General features: G+C 36.3%; 1 protein-coding gene across 9 annotated transcripts in view; it reads left to right on the forward strand.

The window, feature by feature from the left end:
* The window catches only part of FAT1 (FAT atypical cadherin 1), a 107,750-nt gene that overhangs the window by 19,913 nt on the left and 69,418 nt on the right, over positions 1-18,419 (forward strand). For all 9 annotated transcript variants that reach the window (XR_003526393.1, XM_027635618.1, XM_027635619.1 and 6 more), the window contains exon 3: positions 17,972-18,286. Coding sequence is in view for 8 of the 9 variants with exons in the window: in XM_027635618.1 (XP_027491419.1) it covers positions 17,972-18,286 (315 nt within the window). In the remaining variant the exon portion in view is untranslated. The remainder of the gene's footprint in view (positions 1-17,971; positions 18,287-18,419) is intronic.

Below are 18,419 nucleotides of genomic sequence, written 5' to 3' on the forward strand. Positions count from 1 at the left end.
CCAATTTGTTATGGTTTTAAAAATGAGGCATTTGGCACATAGGCTCTCTTTTAGGAGACAGTACAAATAGTTGTAAGAGCAGCGTACTAATAATGACTCTTATTTTCCTAGATCTCCTGTAGTATTAGGAGAGGTTTAAAAACTTTTTTTTTTTAAGCGTTATTGACCCAGTTTAGCACAATTTGTGTCTGTTTGAAGAAATGAAGGTAGAGCCAGGCACCCACTGTCCATCTGACTGAGGACAAGTCCTAAATTTGCTGCTATCCACAGAAAGCAATCCAGAAAGCATTTTCCTAGGAGATAACTAATTTTTGGATGTGAGTTATTTCACTTGATTGCTGGTACCATAGACTGGCTGCCTGACACCTGAATTTAGTCAAGTGCATGTGAGTACTCGAGTTCAGAAGAGGTTACCTGGTTAACCTGGCAGGGACCATCTGGTCTTGACTGCAGTTTGCAGCTTTGTACTACTGTACTGAGGGCGTGATTATATTCAGTCCGAGGTCTAGAATTAATGGTGCCACTGGCTTAACCTGTGGTATGATGCTGTTACATTCATGTTTGTTTTCGGGTGCATCAAACTAAGCCTGACATTTAGAACTAACGTTGAGTTTCAGTTTGGCAGAGGTTAAAGAGGCCTGGATTTGGACCAAGGTCCTGAGCAGCCTGGAACTAGGGAATTATTTTTCTTTTTTAGGCTAGAAGGAAACAATGTAATTTGCATTTGTGATGGTGGTAACTTCCAAAGTGCTATTAGGTTGTTAATGTAGCTTTTAGAATGTGTCTTTTGAAAAAAGGTGAATTAGTTTTAGACAAACATCATCTTATGTTTTCTGTTGGCAGGGGGATCTTCCAAAGTAGTTTTAGAGTCTTCTTAGGTGTCCTGCTGAGTAAAGCATCACCTTAGCTGCCAAGTAGAGATGCCATTCAAAAGCTGGGGCTCCTCTCCTCTGTTGCAGGCATGCTGAAAGTAAGGGATTGTTTTGTTGTGAAAGGTGTTGATTGGGTTACAACTTGGTTTGATGAAAACGGAGCTGCCTGGGGGCTGTGTCTCTGTAGGAAATGAACTGAGCTGAGCCACATGCGGTCTGAAAGATTACCTTATAAACAGCAATCAGTTCAGGCAATGGAATACTTATTAAGGGCCTATTAACTTGCTTGGGTCTCTCTTTGACTTGAAAAGTACTTGTGAGCAGAGGAATAATAAAAGGGAAGGGTTGCCAAAAGCTTTGGAAGGTGCATCTTGCTATATCACTGTTGGTACATCTGTTGAATTGGGGATTTATTTCCTACTAAGCATCTGCTGAGCTTTTGAAGTACATATTAAGGTCAAAGGAGGGACACTTGAAATGATTGCGTAATGTTTATTCTTTTCTTTGAAGATTTTAGACTTTATTCATACAGCGTTTGGACATATTTAACAGAGGACAAACCTACATGAGTATTTGGCAAACTTCCATGATTTATTACATGCAGTAGTTGCAGCTTTAGAACTTGGATTTAAAAATACTTTGGGCTTTGCTGAAACTATGTTTTGGAGGTCCATTTTATAATCTGTGTATCATTCTTATTACATCTGTGACTTTATTATGCTGGACATCTGAACGTGACCAAAAATGAGTTTTCAATTCATCACTCTCCATGTGGCTCAAGAAAGGAAAATTTCTAGCATTCCGGTGCCATCAGAGAGGAATTTTTTGGAAAACAGAACTGTCTGAAGAATCTAGGAACATGACTGCAACAGATCATTTCTTTATTCAGAAATGAGGTTTCCCCAAATTTCTTGTGTTCTATCCATGCTTCTAATAGCTGCTTCTATTTAATTTTAAAGTATTTGTGGTAAAGGACAATCACTATCTTCATGGTTCTTATAAGTGGTCGTTGATAGCTCTTTCAGCTCAGAGTTCTGTGTCTTTGCAGACTTGTCTGTGGTGGTATCACTGATACCAGAATTGAATATCTGCCTATATGATGGGGCAGGTTACACACAGAAAATTCAGTAATTGCATTTCTTCTACCTGTTGCCTAATCTTCTACCTAGAAGAATCCCCACTGACATGATTTGCTTCCAAAATCTGCATGTTTCTTAAATCAGTCATTTTGGATGTTTATACAAAAGGCAATTTTTTGTTTTGCTGATGCAAAGAGCTTGAAACCACCTCTGTACACAAGAAAGTGATTTTGCATTTTGGTTTTGAAGTTGCTGATCATAGCACGCTTATTTGTATTTTGTACGGGACTTAAGGATGAAAAGATTATTATGTTAAAATTTGAAAATGCAAGAAGCATAATTACAGAATAGCCTTCTGATTTTAATGGTACTGGTAATGTACATGAGCATTACAGAACCACTCCAGTCATGTGGTTAAAAAAAATGAAGATATGTAACATAATGTGCTAAAAATGAATACAGACTTCTCATATGCGTTGCCTGTAGTCCTTGTTGTATTTATGAGGGAGAGGGAGTTTGGTAGTTCAGCTTGAAAGACTTTCAGTGCAAAGAAGTTTATAATGGAATTATGGATTATGGAATTATGTATGTGATCTTTCGTGTTAGTTGATACCTTGTCCCCTCCATTTCTCCAAAGCTGTGACACCCGTAGCTCTTTCCTAGGGAAAACATCTTCATTCTACAGGGGTTTTATATTTATATTTTTTAATCCCTGTCCCCCCTTTGCCTGTAGATTTGCCATGACAGGGTATATCCTGTCTTTATGAAAATTAGAGATTACTGTCTAATGATAAGGGTTTAATCTACAACGAATCAGACATGTGGAAACTTCTGTCTGTGGAATTTTCTGTTTGATCTGAGAGGAGTGCCCTTGCTGTGCCCTTCCTGTAATGAAAGCAAGGTAGAGGGAATCAAAGTGATTCTAGATAAGATTGGAATGTGTGCGTTGGTTATGCCTCTATTATATTTGCTGTTGCGATTCTGGTTGTATGTACTATTTTATTATCCAAGAGATTAACAGCATACTTCATCATCTTAAAAGATACCTCCTTCCTTCTGTTTTAGTTGAAAGTGCTCGTTTTTTAGTGCTTAAATTCCTGAGTTAATTACTTAGGTTTGAACGTGGAAAGTCTTGCTTACAAAAACAGATATTGTCAGCAACATACTGATTGTGCTATGATAATACAACATCTTTTTGTTACTGTAAACAATTTTACAGTATTCACTGTATCTTCTTTCTAACAGAATTTCTTTGTGTACCATTGTGAGGAATGGATGAGAGTTTCTCTCCCTGTCTTTATTTCACAAACAGTTAATGATTAACAAATGTCCAGCTGTCTGTGCAAGGAATGTTAATTACTTTGGGAGGGGGGAAGGAAAGATGGCTATGCCTTTGCATAAGAAGTCTGGTATGATAGCTCACTTTGAAGGTAGTTTGAATATTACAGTACCAATTTTAGCAGATTTATCAGAAATGGAAAAATGGCCTGTGCCTTTCTTTGATGTTTGATTATATGAATGTGCTTTTTACCTGTGCTCCTGGCTAGTACAGTAATATTTAGGTTGCCCGTGTTTGTCCAGAGCATTTTAATGTAAAAAAAGATGCAAGAGGAGATAGTAATTTGTTAATAAGTGGATCATGTTGTATATGGATATAGGCAAAACATAGCTCAGGAAAAAAAGGGATAAAAATCTAAGCAGTTCATAATCCCAACTATTTCACACCATTCCTGATCAGACTTCTGAATGAGGACTTGTCTTTAAAGTACAGAAGCCCACAAATATTAAAGAAAAAAATAATCTTTCGTTACCTTTTTGCTTGCTTAAAAATGGTCATACCGCATGATGAAATTTTGTGTTGAAATTTTGGACTGACTTCAGTCTTTCCAGATACAGATCAGGTAGAGCAGATAAGTGTGAGAAGGTTCAAAACTGTTAGTGAAATATGAGTTGTCAAGTTGTCATTGACTCAAGTGACACATCAGTTTTGATGTGCATTGTTTAATAAAAAGGTAAGAGTGATGATTAGAGTGAGAGCAAGATTACTGCAGATTATGTGGATTAAATGTTTCAGTGAATATTGATCCAGCATGTGATGATAGGAGGAAATGGAGTAAGAAATACATGCCATGCCAAGTCTGTAATTCAAGAGGTGATAAAAATCCTTTGGAAACCGAGTCATTCAGTCTAATCAAACACAAGAATGGCCAGCATTTGAAAATATTTTGTTGACAACAGTTGTGCACAGATATGGAGATGTGAGAAGATCACCTGATGCAACTCCATCTGGTCGCTGCAGATTCTGTGAATTTCTTAAACAAGAGAAAAATCTTAAATGGTTCGGGAGCAATTTGCATTTTGTGCCTAAATGGTCTACTACTTACCTACAATATAGTATTGTTCTTTCATTTACACTAAGTGTACTAGTGTAGACAGAGTTCATCTACATTTATTATAGCTCTATAACAAATGATTGTTGTATGGAGAGTTATTTCATCACTCATTCTCCTTGGTATTGTTACGAAGGGTGCAGTTATCTTCAGGAAAAAATGTTTCTGTGGAGAATAATTAACAGCTTTTCCAAGGGAAATTCTATCAGAGAGACTCTGTGGTCTGTTTATCCAAATGCTTGCAGGTTCTACTAGTAAGCAATAAATATAAAGTGAATTAAATTTACAGAGTTTTATATTTTTTAACTGTTAACTTGCATTCATTTCTGCTACCTTTAGTAATTTTCTTTTTTCTGGAGAGTGTTGATTAAAACTGTACAGGCAGTTATCCATTATTTATGTGACAAAGACTGAACATATTTCCCAACAAACATCCAAGGCCCTTTACAAATAAATATACTTTGGCATCTGGTAAGTCATTTCCAGTTTTCTAGTTACAAGTTTCCTTTTTAGATGTTGGGTATGGATTCTTCAGTGTGCATACAAGAATTTGCTTACAAATGGAGGATTTCTCATTTACTTGATACAATAATCATAACTAAAGAGAATGCACATAATTTTATAATACCAAAATTGACTTCACGATTCCCGTATCTTGAAATTTTTACTCAAAAACAGATAAGTTCAGAAATATTTCTGTGTATGGCCTTGTGTTTAATTTGATTCATATGTAAAGGCAAATAAGGGTAATAAAAAAATTAATATGATAAGTACTGATCAGTGTAGAATCCCCTCTGGATATGTGAGTAGAAGTAAAGTCTGAATAAATAAACGAATACTTTGTAAGTTAATAAATCTTTGTCAGAACAAGGATGAAAATATCTTCTGATGTCACTGGATCCCAGATGCTTTAATCTCGTGACTTTGTCGATGTGCTTGCATGCCCACAGGTATACCATCTTCTCTTTGTACACAAAAATCTGCTTGGAAGCAGCATTTCTGTTGACAGGAATTAAGTACCATTGTGTATATAGCTACTTGGTGTAGTAACGTGAATGGCAGCGATAGCTTGATTTCCACTATTGCTCAACACGCTACCTGCCTTTTGATAAGTTTCAGTATCTTTTCTTGCTCAGAGCTGGTCTGGAAATTGTCATTGTTAACCAGCAGTTTCTGCGGCTGAAAATTGTTTGGAGACTGAAAACTGGAAGCAAAATTGCAGCAGTCCAAAGCACAAACACGAGTAAATAACACACCCGTGCTAAATGATAATTTTTTGTATGTTGGTTAGTCGTGAGCCAGTGTTGCTGTGGAACACAGCTGTAACTGCTTCTTACTGAAGGGTAGGACTGCTGTGTTGGACTTGCTGGGCCTTCAGTGCCACTTTTGTGGAAGTAATTCAAGGTAGGCCGCAGTTATTCAAATTGCCACCGAAAAGGGAATCTGAGAGACATCCTGTGAATGCAGGAAAAAGATTCTTGGGGTACATGGAGCAATTTTCCTTATTTAAGATGGTTGTTAAACCTTGAAACTTAGAGACAAAACCTATGAACTGTAAGGTTTAAAAAGTATACTTGTTGCAGAACTGTCCAGCTTTTAATAGTTTGCAGAGGTCTAAACAGCTTGATCCTTCTGGATCAACAAACCAGTTTCTGAACAATTAAATGTGTTGCTCTTGTGCATAATTGGCTTCCCATGCGTCTCATTATTTTCCTTGTAGCCTCTTCTTCTGCCTAAGGGGTTCCTAGGTTAATCTGTCAACTCCAGTTAGTTTTGAAATTCCTGGGGCCATTTGCAGAGGAATTTCCCCTTCAGGGGCTCCCCGTTTCCCAGTTAAATTGTTGGAGTGGTAATATTACCACATTCATTGTCAACAGTTGCTCAGTGTTAAGAAGATTGATAGTGAAGGGATTTTGCAGAGTGAAACCAGAGTTCCGAAGAGCATATATGTGTATGTTTGTATATTTATGTAAGAAATGCTTATAAACTTTGCCAAAGAACATAGAAATTGATCCTTTGCATTTCTTATGCAGAAGCAAGTGCGCATTCATTCTAAAAATTTGATTTAATACATTTTTCTTTGTCTTTGATGTTCATAAGTAAACAAACAGTAGACCTGTAGAATTCACTTGTTACTGAATTACTTACATTTCAGTAGTAATTCTCTGTTGGTCATGAAGGTAACTGACTAGCATAACAGTATTATCCCAAAGTATTTTGCTTAAACATGGTTTCTTATTTTGATTTTATAATACATGTAATTGCATTTCTTGGGACATAGTAACCCGTTTTGTCTTTACCTGAAGACAAAAAACCGTCCTGAATAAGGGGGATGAGTGACCAGAGCAATGACTTGCATCAGATCCTGCAAACCTTGCTCATGTAACACAGTAAGAGAAGCTTTTGTGGGTACTGAGAGCCCACATGCTTAGCCGAGAACCTGCTGGCAGTTTGTTCCGTTTTCACTAATATTTTATAAACCTGATGTAATGTTGATGTAGTAGTTCAGTCATGTTTTTTTTAGCAAGCTTTCTCTCAAATCATGAATGACTGCTCATGTTAACAGCAAAGTTTGCTTTACTTGCTCTCTTTTCAAAGAAACATAGATCATATGTGGTTGTATTACAATAATTTTTCATATTGACATAGGAGTTAACATTTCATTTCCCTAATGTGTACTCATCAGGGGGTTTTTATGTCTCTCCATACTGAGTTTTAGCAACATGGTACTGTTCCTCTGTATAGCAATTATATTGCCTGTCCAAAAGCTTGACATACAAGCAACCTAGCTGACAAAAATAAGCTGGAGCGATTAAAATAACCATAAATGAGGCTGACAATGGGAGCTCTCTGCCATTGTCCCAAAAGATTTTTTGAACTGGAAGTAATCAGTTGCATTCTAAGGTAACCCCATCAGGGATCTTCTAATTGGGAAAATTCCCCCTCGCCAACCCCTCAGCTTCCTGAAAGGAAGTTAACAATGTTTGTGGACTTTAGCAGATTTATTGCTTGTAGCCTAGACTATCTAGTACTGAATCATAATTTCTGGACATAATATTTTATGTAGACAATTTTAAGAACATATTTTCAGAACTTTTTCATTTTATGTATGGTCTAAATATTGTGTTCTCTATTCACTTGACTTTTTTTTTTTTTTTTTTACAAATCTGTGGAAAGCAGTGTGGTAGCAACTGGAACTTGAAGTGTTACTGCATCTAATTATTTACAATTCTTTTTTTCCCCCTAATTTTTTATTCTACTTCACCCATTTAACTAAGATGTGAAGAACGTGTTTTCTCATTTTTTTAAAATACAGTCTTTGTTTGCTGTAGAGCTTTAACTATGCACGTCTTTGTGCTATCTCTAGAGGTTTGTTTAAGGCAGAGCTACTCTTAACTGTTGAATATTCTGTATTTCTTCAAATCTCTGTGTACCTACCTGGTGTATAAGCTACATGTAGCAGAGATCAATAGTGACCCTCTCTCCCTCCACTTGAACATAATTCAAATTACAATATGTTCATAGCACGGAAGTGATGCACGTCAAAGTTTGAATTTGAACACTTACTGGGCTCTCTGGATGCCAAGTTTTTGTCCCCAAAAAGTGTTTGACAGAAAATGCATTGATAAATTTCTGTGCATTTACAGAAGTGAGACAGGTTTGACTGGACACTGATAGTATCTGATTGTTTCATTAACTACTTGTGTGGTTGTTCCATTGGGGTCATATACAGAAATTGTTTAAATTGAAATACAGTAGGTTTTTAAATGGAATTTGGGAAGTTTTGAAAGCTTGTGCTAATATCAGATTTCCTTAGATATTGCTGCAAAACTGGATTTGGCTATAAACTTCACTACATCCAGAACGGTTCACTGAAGTTAAATTTGACAATTAAAACACATCATTATTTTATTATTATTGAGGTTTTGCTTTGTTCAGTTTGGTTTTGTTTAGTTAAAATTTCAAATCTGTTTTGCTGATGATGGTTCCTATACTCCGTTAAGGGTGGTTTCTAAGTACTCTAGAAACCAGATATGGTCTGCAGCGGTGTTCTTTCCCTTCCCCCTCCCAGAACTGGTCCCTGAAAAGAGGGCAAGCAATGATGGACTTGACATGTTTGAAGGTCTTGCAACTGCTACAGTTTTATCAACTTGCTGATACTGATAATGATTTTACTTGAAACTTTCTAAGCCTTGACTTGTTAGAAGAGGAGCAATTTGTCCTTGAAATAGCAACAAGAGTTGCTTTCTATTTAACAGTCCCAGCTAAGCATGATTTCTCAGCTGGTAGTACAAGACACAACTTGAAATGTGTGTAGCTTTCTATTTCAAAGTGCTATAAATAAAATTTAATTAAATTTTCCAGAATCTACCTTTTGACTTATTTTAAGTATTTTTTTTAATAGCTTTTCCTGAGTTAAATTTTTCCTGTGCATTCTCTGAACCCAAAATTGTAAAGATTAAGCTTTTCATTGCCTTTCTTATAAAGAAAAAATATTACGTATATATATATGTGTATATATATATGTGCATTAAAAGCACTGTGTAGAAACTTACTGAATATTAAATATGTAAAAGCTGTAAAATATATGTGACTCGCTGTAACTATTAGAAGGAACATTTATATTGATGACATATGTTAGATGATATTACTTAAAGACTCTTGGGGTGAATATGAAAATCGTAACTCTGTAGCCGCAAATATAATTTGATACTGACTCTTTCAAGGCTGGTTTGTATGGGGTGTGGTTTAATTTATTTTTGTTTATTTGTTTGTTTTGTTCTGTTTCTAATATTAAAGTACAGTTAACCAGGATGCATGTAAAAGGTAAAGTCACCAAATTATTTAAAAAATAAATCAGAATGTGTTAATTTAAGATGCAGATTAGGCAAAATAGAAGAATCACTGAATGGTTAAAAAGGAAAAATGAAACTATTTCAAACTAAATTGTGCATAACTGATTCATTCATATTCCTCAGACATGTTTGCAAACAAGTCACCCGAATTCTTTGAGGTATGCAAAACACAATATCAGTGGTTTGTTGCCAGGTTACAGTCTTTCTAGCTGTGCCTAATTAATGCTCCTGGAGAAGAGGAGAGAGAGAAAAGCAGTGAACACCTCTTGTTCATGTATGATTAAGTGGCAAGCAATAGTTGCTAAAACTTTCTGCTCTCTTTCAGGGCTGCAACCAAGGATTATTTATATTCTGAAACAGTATAGTTTAGTCTGTGAATCTTGAGATATAAGAAGTCTGATATGTGAGTAGCTTGCATTGTCAGTGATAAGCTTTAAATTGCTATGCAGCTGAAGAGCAAATCATATTTCTCTGGGTGGCTTTTTCACTTTGTTCCATAGAATCATAATCACATAATGCTTCCTGTTCAAAGTGCACATGTCATAAAAGTCAGGCTAGCACTTTTCCAACTCAGTTTATTTGTCAAAAATATTGCTTCTCTTAAAAAAGAGATTGTATGTGCTTTTTAAAAGTTCACACTACCTGCCACACGTCTTTAGTATTTTAAGAGTGCAGTGCTTCTCTTGGCATTCTGACATGTTTATAGAATGGACAAGCTGACATATCGCTTCTGCAAAAGGAATCTCATTCCATTCCTTCTTTAGGAGGTTGTTTCAAGGAGTTCACAGGATGGAGATTTTGGTCTTTTTCGCCAATAATTTAAGTACTGAATAGTTCATTGTCTCTGTGGCAGGACATACATGAAATTTTCAGTGCTTAAGAATAGTTGGTTTGTGTAGAATTAAGTCTGGTGTGATATTGTGCTGTCTTAATTTTGGTTTTACTAAGTGGTTATCACCTGACTGATCAAATAATATTAAATTTTGTTGACATTAGCATGGGATGCTACTTTAAAAGAACAGTGGGCTTAAGGCTTAGTTTTCTTGCGCACACTGGTGTTTGATAGAGGCCTGAGTTACAGTAGCTCAGCAGCCTCAGGGGAAAAGTAATTTTTTTCTTCAGAGTTCCATAGAGTTACATGTTTCAAAACCTTCAATTTATAAAATGGCATGTAGGGTTGTAACTGTACTTGGCTGCTGCTTCAAGACTATAGTGATAGCTAGAAGTTATCAGAAAGTTGAGAAGTTTACAGAAACACAGAAATATTATTTTTTCAATTGCTGTAAAAGTGTAAGAAATCTGAGCTATGATACCAGCCACAATTAGTACTAGAATCACAGTTTTTACTAGTACTACAGATGGATGTAGTACTTGTAAATAGTGCACTCCAGTCTGCTGTAGTCTGTTTTATGTTGTGAGTCTGGATGCCATAATTATTAATAAATTAACTCTTTTTTTCAGGTTACATTGCTTTTTCTTAGCATTTCTGACAAGAATCATAAAGTAGAGAAAAAACACCTCGAAACCCCATGCATAACACACAGGAACACAGTGTGTTGCACTTGCCAACTGTCCTGATTTGACTGTGCCTCTAGAAGTTACTCAGGGGGAAAAGGAGGACAAAAGAGTATGGACGTGTTTGTGTTTAAGGCCTTTGGGGACTGCTGAGAAGCAGACAAGCACTGCATCTTCTCCTATGCTAGATGCTCTTTCCTGGCTTGTTGGGGTTTTTTGGATGGTGTTTTTGGTTTTTTTAATCCTGTCAGCTCCACTATAGCCTCTGTAGTCCTACAGCTCAGAAAAATACTTATCATGTCATGGTAGGTAGTAATCTAAGAAAAAAATCTAAGAAAAACAGAGCATATAAGAAGAGACGAATAGGAATAAGAAGTCCGCCAAGGAAGCCCTCTGTGTTCATCTGTGTTTGATCTGGATAGTGCTGAAGAAATGCGCTGTCACTAACTTGCACTAAGAGGCAAAGTATTGGTTAGAATAGATACTATTTTAAATAAGATGAGCAGAAATAAAAATGAAGCGGAAAACACCAACTTTGTAAATAGTCTTTGTTTTTCTGGCCTATTCTGGCTGTGCAAATGTGGAGATTTTAGTAACAACCTGAAAACTGTCTGTTCTGACTTGTTTAACATTAGAAACCAAAGTATGACAGTATTATATTAAATAAGAATTTACTTAAAAAAGCAAACAACCAAACCTCTGTCAACAAGGCTGATGTGATTCTTTCCTTGTTTTAACAGCAACTAAGGAAAGTTTCACAAAATGTAAAGCAGAAATTTGTCTAGAAGAACTGTAAACTTCTGGGAGCTGGGGTTCTTTGGCCCTTGTTCACATAAAAAGATAATTTCATAAATATTAAGAACTTTATGGAAAATACATGCTGCTTATCTAGAGATAGCAGAGATTCTGGTAGTAAACTGCAGTGTGTGCTGAGCATTTCCCCCAATTTTATCTTTAATTCAAAAGGTTGTGGAGGCCTTAGTGATAGTTTACCCTGCAGAGACTTACTGTTTGTTTAGAATTCAGGACAAAGTTACAGTCTGGATTGGTGTGTTGGCAGACTTATGCCATCGAGGGACAGCAGGCCTCTGTGTTTATAACAGGCTTAATCCACTGGCTTTTAGAACTTTGATTTGAATTGGTTGTTCATTGAAGGTTATATTTGATCAAAACTTTTGTTCATGAAATTCTTAAAATACTGCCTTTCCTTCTCCCCCAATTGCTTTTAAAGCAGCTGAAGAAGCTTTTTGATTTGCCGAGCTTATTAGAAGTTAGATTAATTGACTTGGTAATCAGATTTCAAGCATCATGTTCCAGACCAGGGATTTCTTTTAGTTTGTTTCAAATGTCACTCTCAGGGCAAATTCTGCTAAAGTGCACTTATCATGCTTTGCTGAGAAATGATTGCTGATTTTGATTTCCATTACAGAATCATTAATATCGTTAATTAGAGTTCTCATGGATAATCACACTTAAGGAGGATCATCCCTGGGAATTGGAAGTATTATAGTTTGAGCATTTGTTAATTAGATAGAATTGGCATATGTAAGACTGTCAGATTTGAGGTGGATTTTTGTGTTTTATTTCTGTTTTTAAGAGTGATTTTGGTTGTAGTGACTTGGGTTGTCAATTTAAATTGGAAGAAATGTTTGGTTCTTATTGACAGTGGGGTTAATGTTTTGATTTTTTCCTCATTTTCTGTATTCACAAACCATCCTGTTCCTCCACATTAAGTTCTGTCCAAATTCTATTCTATAGTTTTCACTTAGAAATCTTACCTTCTTTTAATGAGATTGGTAGAAAAGTCTTATTGCATCAAGAGGAAACAATATGTAGCCTAAAATTTCAGACATGAATATTGTGAAATCAGCTCTGATGACCCCTTGCAGATGACTCAGAAACATTGCAACTTTTGCATTCCCCTCTGGCGGTTAGCGACTGAATTTGAATTTCTTTTTATCCTGACTACCTGAAAGGCTTCAAGATTGCATATCCAGTCAAGTGAAAAATGTTTTTGAAATCCTCACTTCACTGTATTTTTTGAACAATAATTTTTACAAGTCTTTGGGATTACCATACATGCTAAAGATTCTCTGGTATAAGATTTCTCTACTTATCTTGCCACATAAAAAGCAAATGGTTTGCAAAAGTTAAAATTGCCAGATTGCTTCAGTGTTAGGGCATGGATGAGAAATTGGATGATTAAATATTTTCTGTGAATGAGTGAAGAATTGAAGCAGAAACTGAGCTTTTACAGCATAGAAGATGTAATAGAGGCATTTAAGCTGTACTCCCTGAATGTGCTTTGCACCACTGGAAGAAAAACAAGAAAAATGTTTTCTAGGAGCCAAAATATGTTGTTGAAACTGATGATATGGATCAACATTTTAATGGATCTAGATGACTGCAAGATTAAAACAAATTGACTCTTACTTAAAACTGTTCCGTTATTTCTCTTCGAATTTATAAACTCCGTGAGCGCTGAGTGCTGACTTTCAGACAGCATACAGTCTTACACTGCGCATACATGTAAAATAGAACACTATAGTCAGCATTTGCAAAAGCAGAAAATTGACACACCAAGCAATGACTGGTTCTAGACCTGTGGTTTGGTGGGAGAATGATCATTATCTTTGTTTAAAACCAAAAAGGAATCAGTTACTTTCTGAGATTATGTTCTTTAGAAGGTATAGTAGGCAACTGAAGTTTACATGCATTTATATTCATTACTGTTGCATAGAAATTAAAGATGAAGTTATTAGTGTTCTCATAAGCAAAATTAGGAAAAAATTAGTGTTAAACTTGCAGAAGCAGGAGCAATTTCAACTAGAGTAATGACAATAGGATGATGTTTTGTAATTACTGATGTAAGGTCAGGTTGTACAGTAGCACTAAAGGAGACAGTACTCCTAAGTACTCCATACAGTTATGTGCATTTAGTTTTGATTGTGTTTTGTAACATAAATGCTGATGTAGAACCAGAAGAAATTCAAGTTTTGGTAGTCGGAGCTTCCCCCCACCCCTAGATGCATGTACTGGATTGTTATCTATTCCATTTTATTGCTGGGTGGAAACAACAGGAAGAAAGCTGAGTCATATTAATAGACCATCCATGACTTCCCTCGCCATTCCTGCAGCTTTGAGCGATGAAGGAGAACTAGGTGTGTCCTCCACCCCCCTCAGTGTGTGAGGGGTGAAGGCAAGCCTTTTCTCCTTATCTTCCCGTTCCCTTTTGCATAGCTTTTATAATGCAGGAATGCTATTTTGAGTCTCCATTTTTGATATTGTCTAAGTAATCCACTTACCTGTGATAGAATTGTAGAATTGTTTGGGTTGGAAGGAACCTTAATGATCATCTACTTCCACACCCCACCCATGGGCAGGGGCACCTTCTGCTACACCAGGTTGCTCAAAGAAAGCCAGACTTGAACACTACCAGGGAAGTGCCATCCACAAATACGAGTTTCCAAACTTGCATACACATACCTGTCTACTTCCATCTATTTTAAAATGGTTTTTTAAGTACCTTTTATGCCTCTAAAAAAGGTTCATTCAAGAATTAATCTGTTGATTAGTGTTAAACAGTTTGTTAGGTAGACATTTTTGCATAGCTGACTGATCATAAAATTGTTTTCCTGGATGCTTTCTATTTCAGTTTGGAATTATAAAGAGCACATCGAGTAAAAATTTTCATCCAACAGTTCAGGACGTGTTGGGTGAGAGACATGAGAAAAATGAAAAAATAATGAGATTTCATGTTACTTTGACTAATGCATGCTTAAAGTGTGAATGACCCTGTAGAAAATCTGAGACATTCTGAAAACCAGAGCTGCCCTGTTGGATAAAGATTTGTGTTGCATAACTTTTTCAGTGGTCAGAAGATCAGACCATTCATTGGTCCGTTAGACCATTTCATTGAACATTCCTGCAAAAGCCAATTTAAAATATACAGAAATAACATTATATATGCAGATGTAATTTAAAATTAAAAAGTAACCAGAAGATAAAGTTGCTCATGTATGCTGTATCATACTGTTAGTCACTGTCCCTGTAGTCTTTTCACATATTTCTATTTGAGATACCGTTATTTTTGGTATGGTACTTTTTTCCCCTTTATCCCTTTTAAAGTATGTGACTTAAGAGAATGGATACTTGAGAACTGACACTCTACAAAAGCAAAATAGCTTCAGACTTCTTTTTCCTTGAGGTAGGCTTTGATAACTAAGGAGGTAGAATTTGTAAATGTTAGGTGAGCCGATTGCAGGAGGAGAGCTTCATTTCCACAAGAGTCTCTTTTTATCTTTCTTTAAAATCAGTCAGGACTATCTTAAAATTAATCTGCCACTTCTGATGCAGCTACTGTTAAGAAAGCAGGACGTGTAAAATGAAAACAGTTGCTCTGTTTGGCACATAAGCCTGTCCACTCTTTTCTGCACGAATCACAAGCAATAGAGCAGCATTACTGGCAACCTTGCTAAAAGGTAATTACAGTCTAGTCTTGTGTTTGGTGGGACATGAAGGTTTTACAGAATTTTCCAAGGCATGCATGGAATCCACCCAGACTTAAGATGAACTACTTGTATGCCACATCCAGCATTTAGGTTTAGAAGTGAGGCCACAGTAAGTAACAAATTTATTTACTCTTAAGCAAGTCTCTTGGCTGAACTAGAAAGGTGCAAAAGGTGTAACATGAGTTACAAAAGTAGAATCCAGGTAACTGGGTGCTCAAGGCTGTGTGTCCATTTTTAAGGGCAAATTCATGCAGAAACTGTGCAGGTAACCACAGCACAAATCCAGTGACTACTGGATAGGATTTGTTTGTTTGTTTGTTTTAATAGTAAAACTACCATCAAACAAAATATAGATACTGAGGCAGAGAGACTGGAAATGTAAAATATCAATATTAACCAGAGCTTAGTTGTTGCTGATGTTGTTCTGCAAAAAATAAAAATGGAAATTACAAAGCCGCTAGTTTGCTTTCAGGAAAACTTTTATAGACTGCATGTAATGCGTGTATATTTTGAAAATGCTTTGCCCCTCCTTTTTATTCCAGTTCTGTAGCCTTTGATACTATATTAAACCAATTTCCACACTGACATCTGGTGGTAGTTCTGTAATGCTATGTTGCTTGAAATGCTATATATGGGTATTTTGCAGGTCTAAGCATTAGATTCTATTCCCTCCAGCCCTTCTAAAATGATCTTATTGACATCTTAAAATTTTAAACTATCCTTATCAGATCTTTATGCAGCTTCCCACAAGGCAAAAAAGTAATGAATAAATGAGTAATTTCTTAATATTTTGCTCAGCCAGTATAATGCATTAAAAAACCATGTCTGTAGTGTGTGAAGAACACAATACTTAGTTAATTCCTCTCCTGAAGAACTCCTATGGAAACACAGCGGCATAGTTTTATTGAGGTCCTATTTTACTCATGGGGAGTATACATAGATATATAGATAGATATCTGTGTGAAGTAAATGAGCTCAGAAGAAGTGCCACATCATGCATAGTCACTTTATGTGGCTTTATCCAGAGTCCAGAACTGGCTGTCATGGTGATAGTTTGACTCATCTTGGCTGCAATCCCAATTAGGCTTGTACATCGGTATAACAAACAGTAAGAGCCGTGACAAAGCCCTTCAAAATTTCCACTGAAGTGATTGCAAGGGCTTGCTCTCTTCCTCATCCTGGCATGTATCAGGTTGATTTTAAGTTCTGTTTAAAAAATATCTTAAACCAAGACAACCTGTAGAAGAGACTGGATCAGTTTTTTGTGCCATAGTTCAATGAATCCATTTAATATTCTTCCCCCCCATCATAGCAATTATACCACATTATGTACCTTTTTGACATGTGCATGTTACGGCTGTACCTGTAGAGTAAGCTGCTTATAAAAATAAAGTTGTATTTCCTCACAGTGGATAAATTCTTTAGTGAGTTCTGGCTTAGATAATCTCCCGTACTCAGCACTGGTGAGGCCACACCTGGAGTACTGTGTCCAGTTCTGGGCCCCTCAGTTCAGGAAGGGTATTGAGGTCCTGGAGCAGGTCCAGAGAAGAACAACAAGGCTGGTGAAGGGACTCAAGCACAAGTCCTATGAGGAGAGGCTGAGGGAGCTGGGGCTGTTCAGCCTGGAGAAGAGGAGGCTCAGGGGGAGACCTCATCACTCTCTACAACTCCCTGAAAGGAGGTTGTAGCCAGGTGGGGGTTGGTCTCTTCTCCCAGGCAGCTATCAGCAAGACAAGAGGGCATGGTCTTAAATTGTGCCAGGGGAGGTTCAGGTTACATATTAGAAAGAATTTCTTTACAGAGAGGGTGATCAGACATTGGAATGGGCTGCCCAGGGAAGCAGTGGATTCTCCGTCCCTGGAGGTTTTTAAGATGAGACTGGATGTGGCACTTAGTGCCATGGTCTAGCAACTGCAGCGGTGTTGGATCAAGGGTTGGACTTGATGATCTCAGAGGTCCCTTCCAACCCAGCTGATTCTATGATTCTGTGATTCTGTAGGCTCAGCAGACAGATTTTTTATTAGGTTTATGAATTGTGTAGCTGTTCCTTAATTTGTAGTTAATTTTATGTGTGTAAGATTGAGCAGATTTTTGCTCTTTTTTGCTGCTTTCCATTGCCAAAGTAATGGCAGCCATTGGTTAGTCCTAATGCTACAAAGGTTAATTTTAATTTTCTTTTCTGTGAAGTTTGAGTGAATGTAAATCAGCACACTAAGAAGGTTCAGTCTAATAATTCACTTGAGCACATACATAAGAATTTTTCACATTTAAGTATTTGCTCATTAATATGTGTAATGGTAAACAGTTCAAGAATTTGGCATCTAAATCAGGTAGTTTAATATGATACAAAATTCACTATATTCACTTTTGAGTAAAGAGGGTCATTCAGGTCCCAAAAGGTTGTGAATTACACATTAGATTTAATCTTTTAGGCAAAATAACTTTTATGAATAGTGTTAACTAGTCTGATAAATTTCAAAGGATTTTGGAAAGGAAATCAAGTAATTTATTGATTTAATATGTAATGCATAATTGCTGAGAACTGATATTTTATTTCTTTTAGTTTTGGGTTAGCCTTAGTATGTTTGTCTGTGTATATTAACACATATTTTAGAATCAATGGTGGTTATTTTGAACTTGTATTCATTTTTATTTATTCATTTATTTAAACTTGTTGCTTACTCTATTTTTATACATTTCTGCATATTTACTGGGCATTTTCTACTTCTCTTTCTTCCTATTAAACAGGTGTTATTGAGACTGCAGATCGCCTGGATCGTGAGACTACTTCACATTACTGGTTAACTGTTTATGCAACAGACCAAGGTGTTGTGCCTTTATCATCTTTCATTGAAATCTACATAGAAGTTGGGGATGTTAATGATAATGCTCCTCAGACCACAGAGCCAGTTTATTACCCAGAGGTCATGGAAAATTCCCCTAAAGATGTATCTGTTATTCAGATTGAAGCATTTGATCCAGATTCTAGCTCAAGTGAAAAATTAACCTACAAGATTACAAGTGGAAATCCACAAGGATTCTTCTCAATAAACCCCAAAACTGGTAAGTACAATACAGTGTTTTATTTTATGTATTAATAAATTAGTGTATTTGCATAAATACATAAATCAGATAAAATCAAGATCTTTGATTTAACATTGTAAACAAACTTTCAGGATAGTTAGAGTTAACCTGG

The sequence above is a fragment of the Corapipo altera genome, unplaced genomic scaffold, assembly GCF_003945725.1.
Source record: "Corapipo altera isolate COAL_440 unplaced genomic scaffold, ASM394572v1 22b, whole genome shotgun sequence".
NCBI classification, from domain to species: domain Eukaryota; kingdom Metazoa; phylum Chordata; class Aves; order Passeriformes; family Pipridae; genus Corapipo; species Corapipo altera.